The following is a 23,011-nucleotide window of genomic DNA, read 5'->3' as shown; positions in this document are numbered from 1 at the left end:
CGTTTTCTCCTTTTTTATTTATTTTTCTTACCCACCACAGTTTCCCCTTACTCCTAGCCTTCCATTCCCTCCTACTACCTCCCTTTTACACTGCCCCAATTCACTCCTCTGCCATCTCCATTCAGAAAGGGACAGGTCTCCGATGGGAATCAACATAAAATAATCCATCAACTTTTAGAATGGCTGAGAGGGAAATCTCACCGTATATTAGTAGAAGTAGATATGGGATGCAACTTAGAATTTTGAAATGCTTATTGAAAGTAGGACGCTGACAGATGCATGGCCTTTATAGCCATGAAAACAGGTCAGAGTGGGAAGAAGAAAGAACTCTTTTCAAAAGAACCCTTTAAACTCTGAAGCTAATATCCAATGGTTAATGCATTAAAAATTCTCTCTGAGAAGAGGATTTATTATTCTTAAAATTAGATACAGCTATTTTTTAAAGAATCAAAATAGCTATTGGTAAATATGAAGTGGAAGTTAATCTCTCTCCTTGAGGGCTATTGTTTCCTTGTAAGTATTTATATTGTATTATCCTAAGAAAGGTGAGATTCAGAGGCAGAAAATATCAGTGTTAGAGTTTACCAGACCTGGCTGTTCTTGTCCTCTCTCACTGACTGATAAACTCTAGTTCCTTAAAACTCACCTGCCTGGCCCTTGGCTCTTCAACTTTAAAGTATAATTTCATAAAACACAAGGAATTCTTTTTTGGAGACAGGGTTTCTCTGTGTAGCTTTGGAGCCTATCCTGGCACTTGCTCTGGAGACCAGGCTGGCCTTGAACTCACAGAGATCCACCTGTCTCTGCCTCCCGAGTGCTGGGATTAAAGTTTCCCTTCTTTTCTTTAAAAGTCTGAATTTAAAAGCATCTGCAAATTTTAGACACTGTTGAGATGAATAGGTGAAATATTACACTCAAATCACTCATTATAGTGCCAAGTGCACAGACAGTACTCAATGTAAGGATGTCCCACAGGAAACTTGTGCAGAACATGTGAGCCTCAGCATGCTGCCACAAATGTGGAAAAGAAGAGCACAGCAAAAGCATTATGCCCAAATAGCTGAGCACAGGAATTGAAATGTGACCAGGTTTTCATAGTTTGAGATGAGGTTGCCCATTTATGTCCTTTCTTCTCCATTGTATTCTTTCCTTTTATGGAAAACCAGTCTCTCCTTAATATAACTAAATATATACCACAGGGTATGCTATTAGTCTTTGAACCAGGACAGGGAATAAAACTCATTTATACCTTGAACCAGCCATTGAGCACCAAAGACTTCAGCTTTGACATACTGCTGAATTATTCAGGTTGTCTTTGTGTCTGCATGATGTGAGGAAAAGGGGGAGATCTGAATATTTTCAAAGAATTAAAACATATTCAAATAACTTGAAAATTTGCAGAAAATGGAACTATTAACTCAAGTAATCATGAATGAGACATTACATAAGTAATGATGAATGTGCAGTTTTGATTATGAAATATGATTTTGGCATATGCTTTCTAGAATTTAGGAAATACACTCCATTTTAGTCTCAGAGGTTCTTGTTCCTGGGTGGATTCTCTGATACTTTAGGCTGTTTAGAAGGGAGACTGCAATCCCAGGCTTAAAGATATAACGCTGTTGTGTCAATGAAATATTCATGGGATCACAGAGAACAAGTTCTCTCTTCCATAGTCTTAAATAAGTATCATGCTCTCATGAGGTGGGGACAAATAATCTTACTATTTATAGTCCTTTTGTGTTGGAAAAACATAAAATATTGTAATAAATCTGAAGTCCAGGAAAAATGTAAGACTTAATAATAACAAGGAAGTTTTAAATACTATTTTGAAGTCTGAGTGATATATTCATTCATCATCAAGCAAATAAAATATATTTTATATTAAATGGATTCTAGTTGATTGTTCAGGGTATACTTATTGGATACGTAGGTAAATTGTTGATTGATGATATTAGTTAAAACAAAAGAACAAATTTAGCTGGAACAATAAAGATGACATCCAGCTGAGCACACTATCAAAAAACTTACAACCTAACCTCCATGTATAAGAAAAAAATATAATTTATCTTTTGGGGTCTGGGTTACTTTTTGTTGAGTTTTTATTTGTTGTCTTTTAGTTTGGTTTTGTTCTTTATTTTGGAGGTTGAGATTTTGTGTTTGTTTGTTTGTTTGTTTGAAGAGATAACATAAAGCTGATGACGAGGAAAGGGAGAAGGATCTTGTTTGAGTTGGGGAAAAAGGAAATACATGATACAAATATATTGTATATATAATAATTAAGAAAAAAGATGGCATCCATGATAATGCTAGGTATTGTGGGAAACATTCATGGCAAACTCCCTATTACAATCTTTAAGGCATTTTGTAAACTGGCAATTACAATTTTATAAGCATATTATATTTCTTGAATCCTATTAAGATGTTTCCTGTGTTTCCATGATACAATGTCCTCTGTTCATATCTCATACTTTACTCAACTTAAATATTCATATATTCAATTACAGGCCCCTAAGAAATTATATTTATTTTGTAATCATAAAATTAGTAATTGAATCTGAAGAAATTTAGGAAATAATTAAAATTTAAAAAGGAAAAAAGACAGCAATAATCTCATATCTTGAGCTAAATATCTTAAGTATGTAAATTTATTTATTGTCTACATTTTTACAATGTAGGGACCAATGTGCTTTCAACATATGCACATAGTATTGAACAAGTGGCACTATTTCCCTCTCCTTATCATTCATACTGTGGCACACACACCAGTACTATCTCTGCAGTTAACAGTGTTGGGAATGTGTTAATTTTCATTCTCATGTTTTAGGAATCGCTGTTCTACCTTTATACCGACTTTATTTTATTACTCACATATGGGAAAAAAACATGTGATACCTTTTGGCTTATTTCACTTAACATAATGTCTCCTAGTACTACTTATTCTAGAAAGGATGGAAAGAAAAGGAAACTCATTAACTATGGTTTAATATCCGAGAAATTAAATCTATTTGCAATTTTATGGGAAAACATTCTATTTTAATTTTATTCTTGAAATAAGCCTTCAAAACACAAAGTATTTGAATATTGATTCCATAGTCATTATCACTAACTTTTGCCTCTAGAATATTTACATAATTAAAACTAGGGTAAGAGAACTATTTTACAGTTCTAATTCACCTTATTTGACATATAGTTTTAAGTCTTTCTAATGTCTAAAATTAGTACTTCTAATGATTACACTGGTTTTCTGGAGGAAAACATATTTGCAATTTCTCCTTTGACATTAATAAATGTGATTCATTTCTTCTTCTTCTTCTTCTTCTTCTTCTTCTTCTTCTTCTTCTTTTTGTTTTGGTTTTGGTTTTGATTTTTCGAGACAGGTTTCCTTCTGGCTTTGGAGGCTGTCCTGGAACTAGCTCTTGTAGATCAGGCTGGTCTCGAACTCACAGAGATCCACCTGCCTCTGCCTCCCGAGTGTTGGGATTAAAGACATTCACCACAACCACCCGGCGATTCCTTTATTCTTAAGAATACTTTCTTCTATTGTATCCTTTGGGATAGGAAGGCCTCACTATCCAGGGGGAGCAGAAAGGATATGTGATAGATAGGGTTTTAGTTGGGGTGATGGTGGTAGGGGAGGAAGGGTGGGAGAAGGGAACTGGGATTGTCATGTAAATCAATCCTGTTTCTAATTCAAATAAAAAAAAAAGTTGAAAAAAAAAAAAGAGTCTCTCAGACCTGCCTCGGTGTATGAGGCTCTTATAACAAAATCTATCTTTTCTTACTCTTTTCATTGTATGGTTATAATTTTTTTATGCACTGATTAAGGAGTTCATCATGTATTCTAGCAGTAAAATCACCCTTTATACTAAATACTTTATATTTGCTTTACATAAAAAAAGAATACTTTCTTCTAGCTGGGCATTGGTGGCACACACTTTTAATCCCAGCACTCGGGAGGCAGAGGCAGGTGGACCTCTGTGAGTACAAGGCCAGCCTGGTCTCCAGAGCGAGTGCCAGGATAGGCTCAAAAGCTACATAGAGAAACCCTGTCCCGAAAACAAAAGCAAAAACAACAACAAGAATACTTTCTTCTATAAGAATACTACTAAGATTGAGGAAAAAAAAGACAAAAAACTCAAACAAGAAAAAGATTTAAGATTTTTATTTCTACAAGACTTAGAAAAAAACAGGGTCTCATCTTTAAAACAATAGAATGATGAAGATACAGAATTTTTGGAATATTTAAATTGTTTTATAATTCTTTTTTCCTAAAGGTAAAAATTCCCCTTTCTGAGTTCAAAAACAAATAAACCTCACTACACAGATGGAAAATAAGAGGAACGTGACTGAATTCATCTTGATAGGTCTTACACAGAACCCCCAAATGCAGAAAGTAGTGTTTGTTATGTTTTTGGTTCTGTACATGGTAACAGTTTCAGGCAACCTGCTCATTGTGATCACCATCATCAACAGCCGGGCTCTTAGTTCCCCCATGTACTTCTTCCTGAGCCACCTTTCCTTGATAGACACTATTTACACTTCTTCTTCAGCTCCAAAGCTGATCGCGGACTCCCTTCGAGAGAACAAAGTCATCTCCTTTAATGGATGCATGGCACAAGTCTATGCAGAGCACATTTTTGGTGCTACTGAGATCATCCTCTTGACAGTGATGGCCTATGACCGCTATGTGGCCATCTGCAAGCCTCTGCACTACATGACCATCATGAGCCACAAGCTATGCATTCTCCTGGTGGGAGTGGCCTGGACAGGAGGATTTCTCCATGCAACTATTCAGATCCTGTTTACAGTTTGGCTGCCTTTCTGTGGCCCCAACATCATCGACCATTTTATGTGTGACTTATACCCATTGTTGCAACTTGTCTGCATGGACACGCATACCCTTGGTCTCTTTGTTGCTGCCAACAGTGGTTTCATCTGCCTGTTTAACTTCCTCCTCTTGATGGGATCCTATGTGATCATCTTGCGCTCTCTAAAGACCTATAGCTTGGAGGGCAGGCACAAAGCCCTCTCCACCTGTGTGTCTCACATCACAGTAGTGGTTTTATCCTTTATTCCTTGTATATTTGTGTATCTACGCCCAGTGACCACTCTGCCAATTGATAAGGCTGTTGCTGTCTTTTACACTATGGTGGCTCCTCTATTGAATCCTTTAATCTATACCTTCAGAAATTCTGAGGTAAAAAATGCAATCAGGAAGCTCTGGAGGAAAAAAATGTGAATTCAGATAACAAACAATTAAATAGGGTCTTTGAACATTACAAGCACAGATAATACATTAAATAACTTCCAACTTTTTTATTTATGGATGGGATTGTCAACTATTATGCAGGGGTGGATACTACTTGAAGACAGTTACTAAAGCAGATGGTTAAACTGAAGCATTACATCTTTTCTCTTTTCTCATTCTTTTAACTTCATAGCCAAATGTCTCTTTCTTTTTTAGTTTTGTTTATTTATTTGTTTGTTTAATAAGCATGTGTTGTGTTGTGTGTGTGTGCAGCAGGTGGGTGAAGATGCCCATGGAGGACAGAGAGGCATTGAATGCCCCTGGAACTAGAGTTACAGGGTCTTTTAAGCCACACATCTTGAGTTATAGGTAGCAAACACTCATCTTAAAGAGAGGAGAAAGTGCTCCTAATTGCTGAAGCATTTGTTCATTCACAATTGATTACTTTTTAGTCAATAAATATAAAGTAACTGGAAAAATATCCATGTTCTAAACAATCTAGAATATTAGGTTATTAGTAAAAATAACCTTATGTAATACTGAGATGTTGCTTATTACATACAATGGATAAAACATGTTTAATTATATCTTTTTACTTTAGACTATGGGCTTCACATCAATTCTTTTGTTGATTTTATTATTTATTTAATACCAATTGTACAGCAAAAAGAGACTCTGCTCATCTTATGCCCACAAGCCTGGCATTGTTTCCATATTTTATAATTTAGGGTCCAATTGCAGAACAAACTAAACCAATTCTTTGATTTGAAAATGGAGTTTACACACAGTGCATAAATTTTTTTAGAGAACTAATGATATGAGATTATAAGGTGAATATCTAAATATGGTATATGTTTTGAGAGTAAACTCTTCCCTGATTATGGGATTCTGATATTTTAGAAATATGTAGTTATTATCCATTATATTTTGAAGACATTCATTATATTTTCTTGGGCCAGAATTTGCTTACAGTAGATAGTCAGAGCTACTAAGTAATAAATTATTCTGTGACTGCCAGATATGTGTGCACCTTCTGATAGGATACTGGACAGTTGAGACTGATAAAAGGAACCTATATATATCCTAAATTAATAGACAAGCTAAGTTACAAGTGTACCAATAATGGTAGTACATGTCCAACCTAATGCACATAGACAGAGGACATGAAGTTGAGATGAGTGGGGATAAGAGGTAAATCTGAGTCAGAATGAGGAGCATAAATGAATTTGATAAAAATGCATTCTCTGTATATGCAAAATTCTCAACAAATTAGGAAAATATATGAGTTTATGGGCATCACAAATTGGATCAGATAGATGACAAAAAATTAAATCCTATTTATAGAAGCATAATAAATTAAATATTCAGGAGTGTATTTAATTGATGAGATGAAAACTAGTAATATGTGTACATTTATTACTATAAAGTTAATAAACTGTACTAAAGGCTATAAAACATTTATGTGTGCCATTGAAGGTAATATGCATAAGTGAGATGATATCCCATGTTCATGAATTATAAGTTAATAATATTAAAATCTTCATACAAAGCAAACATGAGTCTTTTTCTAGATAAATGTGGGTCACTAAGAAAGCTGATACCATGTGAATCACAGGGTACCCTAAATCCCATGTGTATCTGTGGACTCATACTACAGAAAGTTGGGTTTTTATCATTATTAAGCAAGCCTTCACTGGAAAGTCACAATTGCCTGCTATTTAGGAAAATGATGCCATAAAATTTATTAGCATCATTTTCCATATTGATTTTGAATTTTCAATTTATCTTCAAGCAGCTAAATAGCAAGTGCTCTATAAATTTAAGTGTAACATTTGATGTGTGTATACATTGCATAAAGATGACAACAGGCAAATGAACCAGGATTGATGTACACTGAATTCCCCAGAACTTGCTCACTCTACTCACCTATGGTCTTTAACACTAGGTAGGATCTGGTCTCCACAATGGCTCTGCAACTTTTCCTTCAGCAACTTCTGCTGCTCAGCTGTGGGTTTCTAGTATGCCTCTGTAGTTATCTTTTTTGTTGTTTTATGCACACAGGTTTTGCATCAGCATGGTATTATTATTAGGTGGTGCCTCTTTGCCAGGTGTTTTGGGTTAAGCAAAGAAGAAAAGTTTGCTGTGATGCTGCAATTAAGTCATTTATTCTTTGGATTTTATTTCTTAGGAAACTTTAATTTCTAATTTAACTTTGTTACTTATTGTGTTACATTTAATGTTTTATATAAATGTATATTTAAATATTAACATTTTAAAAGAGATTTTTAGGTTTTTTGAAAACTGAAATATATTATTTTATTATCCTGCAATCAAGTTATTTTTGTCTCAATAGTGTTTTTTAACTAAATAAGATATAAAATAAAACTAAAACCATCACACCAAAGTTGGACAAGACAAATGAAGGAAAAGAGCCTCCAAGAAGAAACTGTGACCCACTCATTCACACGTACAGGAGTCCCATAAAAGTGCTAAAATGAAAGCTACAATAAATACATAGAAGACCTGGTAAAGACCCCTGAGCTTGCTGTTTCAGTTTCTGTGTGTTCATATGAACTTTATTCAGTTGCTTTAGAGGGCCTTTTTCTCCTGGTGACCTCCTTCCCATCTGTCTCCCACACTCCTTCTGCCTCCTCTTCCACAAAGCTTGCCATGATCAAGTAGATTTTATCCCAGAGATGTAAGGATGGTTCAATATACAAAAATAAATGTAATCCATTATATAAGTAAACTAAAAGAAAAAAATCACATGAGTATTTTCCCCTGGTGTAAGAAGGGACTTTGAGCGCCCATCCCACATGAAGGGATGCACTCTTGGCCTGGACACATTGGGGAGAGCCTAGGCCCGGCCCAGGATGATGTGCTATACTTTGGGGAGCCCCCATCGAGGTCCCTACCCTGCCTGGGGAGTGGAGGGTGGATAGGGTGGGGGATAGGTTAAGAGTAGGGAGGAGGGGGAAGAGGAGAGGAGGGAGAAGGGATTGACATGTGAAACAAGCTTGTTCCTAATTTGAACTAATAAAAAAATTACAAAATAAAAATTCAACACCCCTTCATGATAAAAATACTGGAGAATACAAGGAACACATCTCAACATAATAAAGGTAGTTTACAGCTAGCCCATAGCTAACATCAATGTAAATGGAGAGAAACTCAAAGGAATTCCACAAAATCAGGAACAAGACAAGGTTGTCTACTCTCTCCATCCCTATTCAATATAGTACCTACTGTCTTAGCTAGAGCAGTAAGACAACCAAAGGAGATCAAAGAGATATAAATTAGAAGTAAAAGTATCTTCATTTACACAATATATGATTACATACAGGGAACTCCTGCAGCTAATGAACACTTTCAGAGAAGTAGTTAGGTACAGAATTAACCCACAAAATGACGAATGGACTGAGAAAGAAATCAGGGAAATCACCTTTTATAATAGCATCAAATATAAAATCCAAGAAAGTCAAAGACTTGTATGATAAAATCTTCAAGTCTTTGAAGAAAGAAATTGAAGATATCAGAAGATGAAAAGATCTCCCATGCTTATGGATTGATAGCATTTACATAGCAAATATGGCCCTCCTACCAAAAGCAATCTACAGATTCAATGCAATCCCTATCAAAATTCCAACAAAATTCTTTACAGAATTTGAAAGGTCATTTCTGAAATCTTAGCATTTTTAATATGGGGAGAAATTAATTCATTTATTCTAGATTTTTCCAAACTGCTATTGTATGTTTGTTTATTAAAATCCTTGAAAGGTATTTCCATTTCTCAGGTAATATGATTAATCCCTTTTTCATCTCTGATATTATTTATTTCAGTATCATTGTCCTTTCTTTAACTTTCTAAACTTTACATATAATAAAGGTTTTTATTTTTTATTACTGATTTTATTTATTTATGCCCTGATACCAATTGTTTATTATTGATCTTTTTTGTTTGTTCTTGCTTTCTTAGTTCCCCAAGATGTATTATTATGTTATTCATTTTAATTGGCTCTTGTATGGAGACACAGATGTTTATTGATATAAATTTTCCTCTCAGTTTTTTTTTTCTATTCTGTCATTTTGGTATGCTATGTTTCAATTTTTTGAGACATGGTCTCTACATAGTCCTGGCTGTTGTCAGAGAAAATACAATTGGATTGATTTTGACTTTGTTGTTAATTTCTTGATATTGGATTCACAGGCTAACACAATTTCTATCCTAAAAAATATTCTATGTGCTGAAATGAATATTCTGCAGCTACGGGAAGAAATACTCTGTAGATGTGTGATAAGTATTTCATCTGTGCTGTGTCTAAATTTTTGTATTTTTTTGTTCTTTTGAAGGGGACAGGTCCCCATTTCGGTAGCCATAACCTTGCCTTGGTCACTTAGAGGTCAGATGCCTGCCTCAAGGCAAGGAATTAATCAGAAGTTAGCTGTTGGTGCTGTGCTTTATGGCTCTGGGTGTGCTTTATGGACAAGTGCACAGCAATGATGCAGAGAGCATAGCAACCACCCTGGGAGGGCCTATGGGCCATTACAACCAGTTGACCAGTCAACACAGGGCAAAACCGCCAAGCCTGGAGGCACACTAATTCTGAGCCTGTGCATACCCCTAGACACTCCCCTTACGCTGCTCTATAAAGATCTGTATGCAATGGCTTCGAACTGTCTTTGCTAGCCATCCGACATGGCGGGTGGATCAAAGACCTGAGCTAACATTGGGTTAGCTCGTTAAACTACAATAAAGCCTCATGCAATTTGCATCAAGCTTTTGCCTCCATTCTGTGATTGGGGTGGCCTCGGTCCTGGGCTAAGATCCTGGAAGCCTCAGCTTTTCGAGGGTCTTACATTTGGGGGCTCGTCTGGGATTTGCGACCACCCCTCACCTGAGTGGAGTCGATCTTGGAGGTAAGCAGGTACCCTGTATTGTCTGTGTCTTTGTGTTTTTGTGCGGGCTGAAATCTGGTTCTGTGCTTTGCAGTCGCTCGTGTCTCGGGAGGAGACAGAGTGTGATCAGCAGACGTGCTAGGGGATCACCAACTGCCACCCTGGAAGATGCTCCAGGAAGTCTGTGAGAACCTCAGGGACGCTTGGGAGATTCCCGTCTGGGAGCCAGTGAGGGTACGGTAGTTCTCCTGGATTGGGGAAGTTATCCGTCCTCCCAGCCATCTGTATTTCTGGAGTGGTTTTGTCTGTCTAGGTGGAGACAGACATCTGATAGTTTTTGTCTGTGTGTCTTGGGTTTGTTTTTGTCTTATTTGTGACTTTGATGATGGGACCAACCGTAACCAACCCCCCTCAGTCTGACTTTTGACCACTGGACAAACGTTAAGGACCATAGTCAGTTAATGTTACGACACCCCCTTTCGTTGAGTCACGTGGTGCCACACTACTTTATTTTTCAGTCTTTGTTTCTATATGGTTTCTGTACAAGAATTGTTTAGGGCAGGAGGTTCGGATGACATCTTCTGCAGTCTGTAGGAGCGGGACCTAGTAGGACCAAGTTGCTTGCTCCATCTGTAAGGGGACCCAAGCCGGTCGCCCAATCTGTAGGACAGGGACTTGCTGGGAGCAAGTTGCCTGGTCCATCTGTAAGGGGACCCAAGCAGATCGCCCAATCTGTAGGACAGGGACTTGCTAAGAGCAAGTCATCTGAAATTCCGAATAGGACCCTAGTCTGTGTTACTGTACTGTCTGTCCACGTTTCACCTTTGTGTTGTGTGTTTGTTAAGCATCTCTTTCTGTCCCTACTGTCCACGCATGTGGCATGCATGGGTCAGGGGGTCTTTTCTTGTTGCCCTGAGCACGTGGCACGGGAAAGGAGTTCGGCCATGTGTCACGGGTTAGAATGTGTTGTGTTGGAGTCCCCCGAGGCTGCTTTTCTGAACTCGAACCGCTGCTGCAGCCCTTACAGCTGAGCCTGGCCGATGTAGGTGAGTCTTTCCCTATCCCCACATGCCGGTCTGTGAGGCATGCGAAGTGGGGCTTTCTGTGCCCCAACTACCATCCTGGCTTGCTGCAGGAGTTTCCCTGCTCTGAGGGAACATGGCTGCAAGGCCACCATCTGCCTGGCTGCCCGGCCTTCTTTGTGTTCCACACACGTGGTATGCAGGGGGACTGCAGGGGTCTTTTTCCCACCCCTGCATTGGCCGAGGGTCTGGGATAAACAACCCCCCCACACCCAGGTCTCTTCCCTGACCACATGGAGCTCAGGCAGGTGAACCACCTGTCCTCATCTGGATGTTCTAAAAAAAAAAAGAAAAATTTTGATAAGAGTATATGTAGGAGACTAAAGTAATAGAGAGAAAGAAAGAAAAAAAAAGAAATTTGTTTAAGAATGTCTATGGGAAGTTATAGAAGTTATAGAGGGTTAAAGCAAGTAGTAGAAGGTCAGAGGAAAGTTGTTGAAGGTCAGAGAAAAGGTTGTTACAAGTCAGAGAAGAATATAAACTGTAAACTGTTATGGTTTCTCATGTCTACAAATAGTAAATTTTAAAATTGGTAATATAAGTTAAAATTCTAACCATATAAAGTTAATTCAGTTTTTAAAGTTCTGTTTATTTCTCAAGTAAATTATGTATACTTGTTTTAAAATGTTCTGTTGCCTGGCATAACCTAAGTTTTGTTACAAGACTGACTGGTAGCCATTTTGCTGAAGTTGAAAAAAGATACTTAAATCGCTATCTTGACTAAAGATGATTGCATGGAAATTACAGGTACTATCTTAGAAACAAGTTTTTCAATTAAGATTTAAAATGTTAACGCTTCTGTATATTACAGAAAGACTTTAAGGGAATTTAAATTTTTTTAAAACCAGTTTTTTTAATGTTTGTTTTTATTAATGTTTGTACTTAAGGAGCCTCAATTTAGAATTATTTTTAAGCAAAGCCTGACAATGTAAAGTTCTTGTTTTATAAAAAAATGCTAATCTATTATAAGATGTTACAGTTTATGTTTTCAGAAGTTAAGTTTAGGGTGTTGGTGGCACACGCCTTTAATCCCAGCAGTCGGGAGGCCTAGGCAGGTGGATTTTTGTGAGTTCAAGGCCAGCCTGGTCACTGATCGAATTCCAGGACAGGCTCCAAAGTCACAGAAAAACCCTGCCTCAGAAAAAAGTTAAGTTTAAGCAAACAGCTAAACTTAATGTACAGGTAGCTACTGTTTAAGGAATATAAGGTAGCTCTATGCAGTTTTAAGTTCAGCTGTGCTAAGTTTCAAACATTTTACTAAGTTAAAACCAGTTACAGTCAGACTGAAAATTAATTACAGAAATAAGACATTACCTAGCCACCTGTGTGCTTAATGTGTGCTTAAGGAAAGTAACTAAAACAGACAAACAGACCTCTAATGCTTCAGAGACCTGGAGAATATGGCATTTAAATTGTTATTTTAAAAGTTTATAATATCAGACAGACTGCCAGATCCTGACAGTGACCCAAAGTCTCCAAAGATACTTGTTGCCATTCACGACCTGGCTGAGACTGTGGACAAAGTTGCTGGACACTGGAAAATTGATTGTACCCCTTTGCCTAGACAAAACAAGGTCAGTCTTTTCCATGTCCCTCTTCCACAGAGAGGAAAAAACCTGTCACCTTATAGGCCTGGCAAAGATTGCTGTTCTCGGTCCTGGGCTAAGATCCTGGAAGCCTCAACTTTTTGAGGGTCTTACACTTTTTTAATTATATGGCCTGTCCAGTGATGAAAGTAGGGTTCAGCTCTTCAACTAATATTATTATTATTATTATTATTATTATTATTATTATTATTACTACTATTATTATTATTGTTATTATTATTATTATTTGTCTGATCCTGCATATCTCAGCCTTAAGTCATGAGGTTTGGCCAGAGTGGGGGTGCATGGACCTGGAAACTCCTAGCAACCCAGCGGCAATAAAGACCAAACACAGGCATCTTGTCATCTTTAGAGAGCTCTCAGTTCCATGCTGTAAAACTAGAGTCTCTTGTTTATTTAGCATCTTTTTGGCTGTTTCTTAACCATGCTTCTATGGCCACAAGGAGGCCATTTCTGTCCTTCTGTTCTCTCTGCTAGATGGCTCCTAACTCTCTGTCCTCACTTGTTATTCACACACCTAGCACCTCTGCCCAGTGCAGGCCTATTCAGACACTTAGGAACATAGAGATGCAAACTAGGAGGCATTCTATACTGAGGCTATGGTAAACAATAGCAGACCTGCTAGTATTAGCAATACAATAGTGGGCCAGAGCTTTCGGGTGCTCCTGTTTAGTGAAACCAGAGGCTGGACCTCAAAACATTCCATAATGGAACTATTTGGTCCCCAACAATTATTATTATTATTTTGAGGCCTTTCACTTTAGATATAATGTTTTGTTTGCTTTATAAATTTGGTGTCCTGGTATTGTGTGTACATATATTTTTGAGTAATATAACATCTTGTAGAATTGGTCATTTTATCATTATGACCCTCTATGTCTCTCTTTGCAATTTTGTTTTCAAATATGTTTAACCAGAAATAAATATAGATAATCCTGCATGTTTTTTAATTTTTCTCTTATTATGTGTATATATTTTCTTTTTCTCTTGAATCTCTGTTTTAAATACAAACACCATTTAGCCTGCAAACAATGGAATTGAGTGAGGTTTACATTAAGACAATGAGACTGGTATTAACAACATGAATTAATGGCCAACAGCAGTGCTCTGATTCTATTTCCCTTGTGCTCATATTCACAGACTTGAAATGACTAGTATCACTTATTAGTGCCACTCACAAGCTGGCAGCAGTTCACTCCACTGAAAGCATAAGTGATAATTAGTTTGCATGAAGGCAAGTACTAGCACTTACAGGTGATAAGCTGGATCCTCAAAGCATGCTTGTGTTTCACAGGAAACATCATATTCTTAGAACTGTATTGTTTTTTAAGAGAAAGGAATGATTTTAATAGTGATTTTAATAATGATTTTAATAATGATATGAATGTATAAATCTTAAACCCAGAGATGCATCATTTTTAATATTGAAACACTAAAACATCTCTTAATTCCCCCAGGGTCATTTTTAAGTATTCTTTTTAAGATTATAACATGATTACATCTCCCCATACATCTTTCTCCCCTCTAAACTCTCCCATATATCCCTCCTTTACCTCTTTCAAATTCATGGCCTTTTTTCATTAATTGTTTTTATATGCATATGTGGATATGTATGTGCATATGTATTTCTAAATACATTTCATATGTTGTTTTGTATATATGTTTCAGGATAGATCACTCGATATGGGATAACCAATTGGTATGTTGTTCCCTGGGGAAGACTATTTCTCCCACTCTCAGAATTCCTTAGTTACTTGCAGTTCTTTGTTTAGGGTTGAAGCCTGTAGGTCTTTTCCTCATTTGCTGTGAGATTGTGTCTCCTAGTATTGTCCAAGGCAACACTCATAAAGCCCCAGGGTCATTTTAAGAGCAGAATGCTCACCCTCTTCATGTGAGTATTCATGTAATGACAGAATTAGATTTCTAATGTTAAGAGACTCCTAGCCACCGGAAATCAATTAAGGACTTGTACAGGTTTTCATTGAGTGAGTGAGGCAATGGGATGGGATAATGAATGTCTCCACATCCACAGTCTTTTACAATCTGGCTGACATTTCTGCACTTACAACATCTCACTACAAACCAACTACATGGCCTCCTATTTCCTGCTAGAAGTACCCATTAGAAACTTTTGGAGACAAGTACCACTTGAAGGTAAAGAGCAAAATGAAATCCCAGATACTCCAATATATGTAGCCTGCAATCTATTAAAATTGTATTGCTCAGAATTTTGGAGTAAACATTGCAACATATATCCAATTTGTCTGAGAAACTGTTCCTGAACAGGAAAAATTTCTTCTTCACCAACAAATATTCTACAAAGCACTTTAGAGGGGCTACCACTTGAAATTTGCAAAGGTTCCAATAATCAGGATGGCAAAAGACGTAGTAGTAGCAAATCCCAATAGTTCCTGCAAAAGAGTTTCATAGGTAAAATAAAAATATATAAGATCAAAGTTCTGAGTGATGAAGCAAAATGAAGAGAATAAGGAAACACCACCATCACCAAATGATAAAATTTAACCTCACTAGCAATCAACGGACAGCACCTCTTAATATAGTGCCTGAGAAAACAGCTGACCTGAACAAGGGAGAGCTCTTGGCCCCCAGACTGATAGCTGGGAAACCAGCACGGGACTGATCCAGACCCCCTGAATGTGGGTGTCAATGAGGAGACCTCAGAAATCTATGGGACCTCTTGTAGTAGATCAGAACTTATCCCTAGCATAGGAATGGACTTTGGGAGCCCTTCCCACATGGAGGGAAACTCCCTGAGCCTAGACTCAACGGGGGTTGGCCTAGGCCCTATCCCAAAAAATAAGACAGACATTGAAGAGCCCCTGTGGAAGGCCTCACCCTCCCTTGGGAGCAGAAAGGGTATGGGATAAGTAGGGTGTTAGTGGGGGGGGGGCAGGTAAGGAGGGGAGAGAAAGGGACCTGGGATTGACATGTAAAATAATTTTCTCTCTAATTAAAATAAAAAATTCAGTCTCCATTGTTAGATAGTCCTGCTAAAGGCAAAATTGAACATAGAAAACAGGAGACAAACCTAAATAGGAATACACATACGTGGTATGTTCTACAAAATAACTGCCCCATAGTCTACAAAAATGTCCATCTGGTCAGATACAAACAAAGATTCAATCATGGATTTATGCAAAGGGAAGCTTTGCCAAGCTGTGTGCATGATCAGATGCAGTGTGACACGTTAGGGTCCCATTTGCTATACAGAGAACTTTATTGGGACAGTTGGTCAAAGGGCAATAAGTTGTTTGGCTTATATCAGTGTTACTTATTTTTTAACTTTTATTTCATTTACTTATTGTTTGTGCATGTATTGTAAAAGCATATGTACAAAATATGATTCTGTGGGAAGCCATGGTAAGGGTATCCAAGAAGAAATCTTTCATTTGTATGTATGATTCTGAAATTAAATCAATCATAAAATACTCTTAAAATTTTATTACATTTATTTATTTATTTGTGTGTATGTTCATGTGCTATCATGTATATACGGAGGTCACAGGACAGCCTGTGACAGTCAGTCCTCTCTTTCCACCATGTGAGTCCCAGGAATTTAATTCAGGTTTTCCAGGCTTGGTGGCAGGGGTCTTTACCTGCTGAACTTAAAATTATGTCTTTAGCAGAGGTATGGATTAAAAACATAGGTATATAAACACAGAAAAATGAATATGTATTTTTCAAAAATATAATAGATATGTAATTTAATGTAATACAATTTAAATTAATTTAAATGTAATTTAAAATTTTAAGGAAATAACATTGATGTGACCTGCACAACTTACCATTTTACCTATTTTCCTATTAAAGTTCTCTTCATAAAAAATGTGCTAAGTTCCATACTGAATGAATCATAAATGCATATATATAAATGAAGGCAATTTTCTCAATTTTGGAAGGTAGATCAGAAATTCTTGCCAACTTCCCCTTGTAACCATACCTGCCATATGCAAACACATGCTGAACTTCTGTAATTCAGCTTCTGGCATGGATGTCTCAAGATAAGAACTTTGAGGAGGCTTCTGAACTTTTGTGAAGGGTGCTTGTACATGTAAAAAGTAAGTTCAATAATACTACATACTTAATGGGGTTAATGTTCAGAATAAGTAAGCAGACACAAATAACATGTTTGGCATGATTACTGGAAAATGACATGCATTTTCTAAATTTTAGGCAAGACTTATATATACATAAACCTTCCAAGAAAATATTGTCAATTTCTACTTAAAGTGTGTCAGAAAATAAATTGCTTTAAAATTTTCAATTAACTATTTCTATCAAGTAGTCATTCAAATGATTTACTAAATTTATTACTCTCATGTAGATCCATAATTTAACAAGGATCTTATGTTCTAAAGAGAAAACAGACAATAAAAGCAATTCAAATAAACTATTCAGCATTTTAGCTGGTCAAAAGTGGAGGACTATATGTGGCAGAGAGATTTAAAACATATGAGTGAGTTAACTGTAAAAGGAGGAACCAGTTCATGTTCAGTAGACAAATTTTTATCACTGTCAACCTGTTTAACAGATCCTTCCCCTTATGTGGTAAAGTTTTTTCTTAGTTTTATTCTTACAAAGAACATTTAAGATCTTCCTTCTTATAAAATTTCAAGTATGCAATACATTACGATTAACTGGGTATGCCATGGTATACATTACACTCTGGAAATTATTAGTCTTTCCTTATAAATGTCCATATTCCCAACATCTTCTGTTTACTCAGCCCAAGACATCCATCATTCTGTCTCTGCTCCTGTAGGTATGGCTGTTTTATGTTCCACATAGAAATCACTTTATGCATCATTTGTCATCCTGTTACTGGCTTATCACTTAGCTTGTGTCCTCCATCCTCATCCTTTTCATGAATGATGAAAGATAGCACAGTATAGTCTTAGCATCTGTGAATGATGGCATCCAGATAACTGATAGGTACACTGGTTCTACATCCTTACCACTTATGTGGGTTCTATCTCTACTATTTTTTCTATTAATCTGTCTATTTTCATTTTATAAAATTATGACACCCAAAATTCCATATATAATGTAAGTGAAATCAAATGTTGGCAAGAGTCTAATAGTATTTAAATATTTAACTACTATAAAGTAAATTAACAAAAAAGAAAATTAAAAATGAAACAAGATATGGCAGTGCAAACCATAAATACAGATAAAATAGGTGTAATGCCATAAAGATTTCATTTACTGATTCATTACTTCTTGTTCATTGGTGCCCTACTATATATGTATTATGCCTGTCCAGCAACAGTAATAAAATATTATCCAAGTTGTATTATAACATGGAAACATATTAATAGTAAAACCATTTTATTTCCTTTGTAGTTTTAAGAAATGCTTTATAAATAGAGAAAGTTAACTTCAGGATTTAGAACATATGCATCATAAGGAAACAATGACACAGTCAGATGATTTCCTTCATTGAAAAAGACTCACTTACTTGTGTACTGAAATAACTTTTCTTCTCCAGAGCTTCTTCATAGCATTTGTCATCTCTGAGTTTCTCAGAGTATATATCAAAGGGTTCATCATGGGAGTAATGACTGTATAAAACACACTCAACATTTTGTCAATGGGGAAAGTTTTAGCAGGTCGTGCATACATGAAAATACAGGGAACAAAAAAGGAGACAACTACAGTGATGTGAGAGCCACAGGTAGAGAGAGCTTTCCATCTCCCTTCTTGACTAAGGTTCCTTAGAGAGTACAGGATGACAGTGTACGAGATAAGTAAGAGCAAAAATACAACCGTGCAGATCAGCCCTCCATTGGCCATCACTAAGAGGCCAATGACATAGGTGTCAACACAAACAAGCTTTAATAAGGGGTACATGTCACACATAAAATGATCAATGATATTAGGACCACAGAATGGGAGTCCATAAATAGTACTGAGCTGAATTACTGAGTGAAAAAATCCTCCAATCCAAGATAATATCAAGAGCACAATACAAACCCATTGTTTCATGATAGTCGAATAATGCAAGGGCTTACAGATGGCCACATAACGATCATAGGCCATTGCCAGCAGAAGAAAGACCTCTGATCCACCAAAAAAGTGTTCTGTGAAGAGCTGAGTCATGCAAAATTTAAAGGATATTGTATTTTGACCAAAGAACAAATCTGAAATCAATTTGGGAGAAATGGAGGATGAATAAATGATATCCACAAATGACAAGCTAGCAAGAAAGAAATACATTGGTGAGCCCAGGCTGTTACTAATAGTTACAGTCATAACAATGAGCAGATTTCCCACCATGGTCAAAATGTAGGAGAACAAGAACAAGACAAAAAGTCCTTTTTGCACCTTTGGATTCTCTGAGAGGCCCAAGAGGACAAAGTAGGTTACATTGCTCCTGGGTTCCATTTACTCTTTTACTGGTTCTGATTTCAGGTATGAGAAGATCTTACCTACAAAACAATGAAAATATGCTTAGCATATTATAAAATCAGTGCTTCCTTATTCATCTATTTACATAAATATATGACACAGATATTTGTGTCAAGATCCCTGCTACAAATATGTTGATTTTCAAGTCATTCAAGGCAAGGTTCTCTGCCCTAAGTGATTTGATATACAATGGTGGGGTCAGTCACTAAAGATTAGTTTCACAAGTATCATCACAAACATTTGTGCCACGCTATAGATTCACAGTATTTGTATTTCTAATCCACCAGAGCCTGGGAACACTTCTCAGAGGAAGCAAGTTTACATGAGTTTAAAGAAGTAGAGAGCAACAGAGAACAGAAAGGTGATTCCATGACTAGATCCACCACTGACTAGATTCACTAGATTTAAAATATAATTATGAATTTTAGAGTGATTTGCATATTCAAAGTAGAATGAACTACAAATACATGACAATAAAATAGTTGTATCAGTTACTAGCTGTGCTGCTTTAAGACAATGAATATCTTCCTTCTAGTTTCTAATAACATTTTTTTCATTTCTATTTGAGACATCAACCACAACTACCTTAACATTCATGATTCTGAGAAAATTCTGTTCAGGATGTGTGTATATGAGAGAGTATGTGCATGTGTGTGGGTGTGGGTGTGTTGTGGGGGTATGGGAGGGAATGTAGAGATGGAGTGTGTGTGTGTGTGTGTGTGTGTGTGTGTGTGTGTGTGTGTGTGTGTGTGTGTATGTATGTACATTTGCAGCTCTCTCATTTCTATACCCTCAGCAAATTCACCTTTCCATGTCTATACTTCTACAAGCAAGCAGTCTCTTTCTTCAAGGGAGTCCAGGCTTTTTTTTTCATGAATCCTAAAATCCTTCCAGCATCTTCCCAATACCCACTTCTGCAGCTTTAGATTTTTTTGCAACAATACTTTTCAGTTCCAGAATTATTGTTATTTTACTATATTTTCTGTTAAAAAGAAAAGAAAATGAAAATTAACACAAACTGGAACATGTATTGTAAGAGTTCTGAATGCTAGAAATTCAAAACCAAGTAAACACAGTAACAGTCCTTCAGTAGACCATTAGGAAACCATCTACTCCTGTCCTCTCCCTGGCATATCCATCACCAACTTTGCATTTACATGGTGGTCTCCCTGTACCAAAATGTCTTACCTTTTTAATTTTTTTTGAGGCAATGTCACATAGCCTGGGATGGCTATGTATTTGAAGATGACCTTGAACTCCAGATCTTCCTTCATCCAACTCTCAAGTTTCATAACTATAAATATTTGCCACCATGCTTAATGAAATTTCCCTTTATAATAAAAAAGTCAAATCATAAGGGACTGTTATCTTCCATAATGAATTAACTTGGTTATCGTACCAACACTCTGTCACAAAGTAAATTAAAATTCTGAACTCCTGGATGTTAAGACTTCAATGTATAAATATATGAAAGGGATAACAATGAAACTGTAGTGTTTTGTGTGATACAATATGTGGTCCAAAACTAACAGAATCTCAGATGCCTAACAAGGTCATTGACAACTCCACTTTGTGTATTAGGTATCCCTCCTTTTCCAAACCTATAGATGTGTAAAACACTCCAAAATAGTATGTCTTCAACATTCTCTCTCCCCTCATTTTCAAACTGCTATCTGTATTTCTAATTATATATCCATTGAGTATTCACAAAAGTAAATTTAAACATGTTCAGAATGAATCCATTCCTTCCAAGTTTTATCTAGTGAAATAATACCTCTCTCTTTGCTAGATTTCAAAACAAATTCTAAATGTTTCCTCTCTCCTTCCTTGTTTTCATGTTACTTATTCATCAGTTTATGAACTCCCATTGACTCTCCTTGTCCAAAACACTTTTATGTTACCCTAGCTTTATCTATTCTTTTCTATAGACTAATTTCAAAGACAGGAATCCTGTAATGACATCTAAAATAATGATAAATACAAACCTGTATTTAGCAAGTGGCTATAAGTACACACATTACATTGTGATGTTCAAGATAGACTTCCAGACAGCAGGTATCTTATATAGGTTCAAGGTCTATACCAGGATCTCATATCAAAAGGCAGAAACCTTGGTATTGGCTGTGGAATCACTTTTCAGAATGACTATTCTGCCTTACAAGTTGGAACTGTAACTTTTAAGGATATAAAATATGCACTAACAATTTTCTTTTGTTTTCCAAAACTACTCATTTACATGTCACATGAAATCTTCCCAGTAACTTTGTGCATGCAGAACTTTCTTCAATCTATTAATTATCAGAAACTCAATTGATATGATTATGCAGTGAAAAGTTTACCCGGTTGTAAAGTCTGGTTTCTGCTACTAATTGCTAAAGTCTTACCTTTTGACTGATTTTTTTTTTCAGTTTGAAATGGACTTTCTACTTCACACTAAAATACCTTCTTCGGTTGGGTATGCACACAGGAGAAAAAAAACTACCTTATTTCCTGAAGATATTTTTGTAACCTTGTGGCTTGTTTTCTGGTCTTCTGAATACTTCAAAAAATCATTGTCTACACTGTAGAACTACTTCAAATCAGTTACATAATGCAAACAAAATTAATATGTTGATGTTAGAAAAACATAAATTCAAATATCCTGTGTCCACGTAGTAAGACAGCACTATCCTTTATAACAAGGATGATTTTTCTCTCTTATTTTCTAGTAACTTCAATAAAGAATGGCTGCCCTCCAGGTGTTTAGCCCACCTTCTCTCCTTTGGACAAATGCATCCACTTGAACATGGGAGAAATCATTCATGTACCTTTTTCAAATCATGCTTTAGGCAAAAGAAAGTGTTCCTGGGCAATAATATCAGTTACAAAGAGAGCTGTACATTCTGCCTGGCAGGAGCAAAGATCACAAGAGGTTTTTATACCTGACAACTACACTTGTCATGGAATATAGTCCCTGGAGTATGTCCAAGACTGACTCTTAAGGAAATTCACTGTGACTTCCCATTAATATTTAAAAGAATACCTATGCATAAAATTGCATTGTATTAATCAAACACTTACAGACAGGGGCATATAAAAAGGAACAAAAGTCATTTTAGATATATTGTAGGACAATTGGCCAACAAGATTAAATTATCAAAGCCCAGTTCACAGTGTAGTGAAGATAAATTTTTTGCTCTCTGTTTGGTTTGTCAGAGCAAATTATTTTTCCTTTTACTTAGTCACTTGGTTTGTCCATACCAGTGTATATATAGTTGTATGTACTGTTAGATATTTATTTACTTACTTTTAGAAACTTATCTATTATGAGTCTCTATTTTATTTCAAGTCCTATACAATTAGCTGGATATATAACAGTTACCAGAACAGACCAAAAAAAAAAAAAAAAAAAAAAAAAGAATGTAGTCTTACCTATGCTGACTTAATATCTTTTTGGTTTTTTTCATTCTTCTTTACCAAATCTAGGGTTTTTAATTTTATTTTTGAGATTATAATATAATTATATATCTCCTTTCCAAAATAAAAATCTCCCTCAAACCCTCCCATATGTTTCTTTTTGCTCTCTTTCAAGGTCATGGCCTCTTAAAACAAAAATGGGAGCAACTTTTAAAATATGATTACTATCCATCACTGCTAATAAAACAATCATTCAAGTATTATAACAAAAAACGAGATAAACTGTGACTAAGGTAATTATAAAAGGTCATTTTAAAAGCGATAATTGAGCTGAAATTCATAGGTGAGAT

At 36.2% G+C, this 23,011-nt stretch overlaps 2 protein-coding genes across 3 annotated transcripts; one reads left to right on the top strand and one right to left on the bottom strand.

Moving 5' to 3' along the window:
* The first annotated feature begins 4,315 nt into the window (after nucleotides 1-4,315).
* LOC100765444 (olfactory receptor 4C12) lies at nucleotides 4,316-5,242 on the top strand. Its single transcript, XM_027421060.1, has one exon. The coding sequence runs from the start codon at nucleotides 4,328-4,330 to the stop codon at nucleotides 5,240-5,242; it is 915 nt and encodes a 304-aa protein (XP_027276861.1). The 5' UTR covers nucleotides 4,316-4,327.
* Nucleotides 5,243-11,967: 6,725 nt separating this feature from the next.
* Nucleotides 11,968-19,241, bottom strand: LOC100756351 (olfactory receptor 4A47). Of its 2 annotated transcripts, XM_027421059.2 has the most exons (2): nucleotides 18,349-19,241; nucleotides 11,968-12,149 (listed from the first exon to the last, which is right to left on the bottom strand). In XM_027421059.2, exons 1-2 carry the CDS (start codon nucleotides 19,239-19,241, stop codon nucleotides 12,122-12,124), a joined length of 921 nt encoding a protein of 306 aa, XP_027276860.1. In that variant the 3' UTR covers nucleotides 11,968-12,121. The 2 variants fall into 2 exon arrangements, with proteins under 2 accessions (XP_027276860.1, XP_027276859.1); XM_027421058.2 differs by lacking the exon at nucleotides 11,968-12,149 and having other exon boundaries at nucleotides 18,249-19,241.
* Nucleotides 19,242-23,011: the final 3,770 nt, after the last annotated feature.

This window comes from Cricetulus griseus, chromosome 6, assembly GCF_003668045.3.
Source record: "Cricetulus griseus strain 17A/GY chromosome 6, alternate assembly CriGri-PICRH-1.0, whole genome shotgun sequence".
Taxonomy (NCBI): Eukaryota; Metazoa; Chordata; class Mammalia; order Rodentia; family Cricetidae; genus Cricetulus; species Cricetulus griseus.
The sequence above is the reverse complement of the archived record's forward strand: the minus strand, read 5'-3'. Positions and strand labels throughout refer to the sequence as shown.

Excerpts from the sequence above, each read along its gene's own strand:
- LOC100765444 (XM_027421060.1), top strand. The coding sequence starts at position 4,328 with ATGGAAAATAAGAGGAACGTGACTGAATTCATCTTGATAGGTCTTACA.
- LOC100756351 (XM_027421058.2), bottom strand. The coding sequence starts at position 19,241 with ATGGAACCCAGGAGCAATGTAACCTACTTTGTCCTCTTGGGCCTCTCA.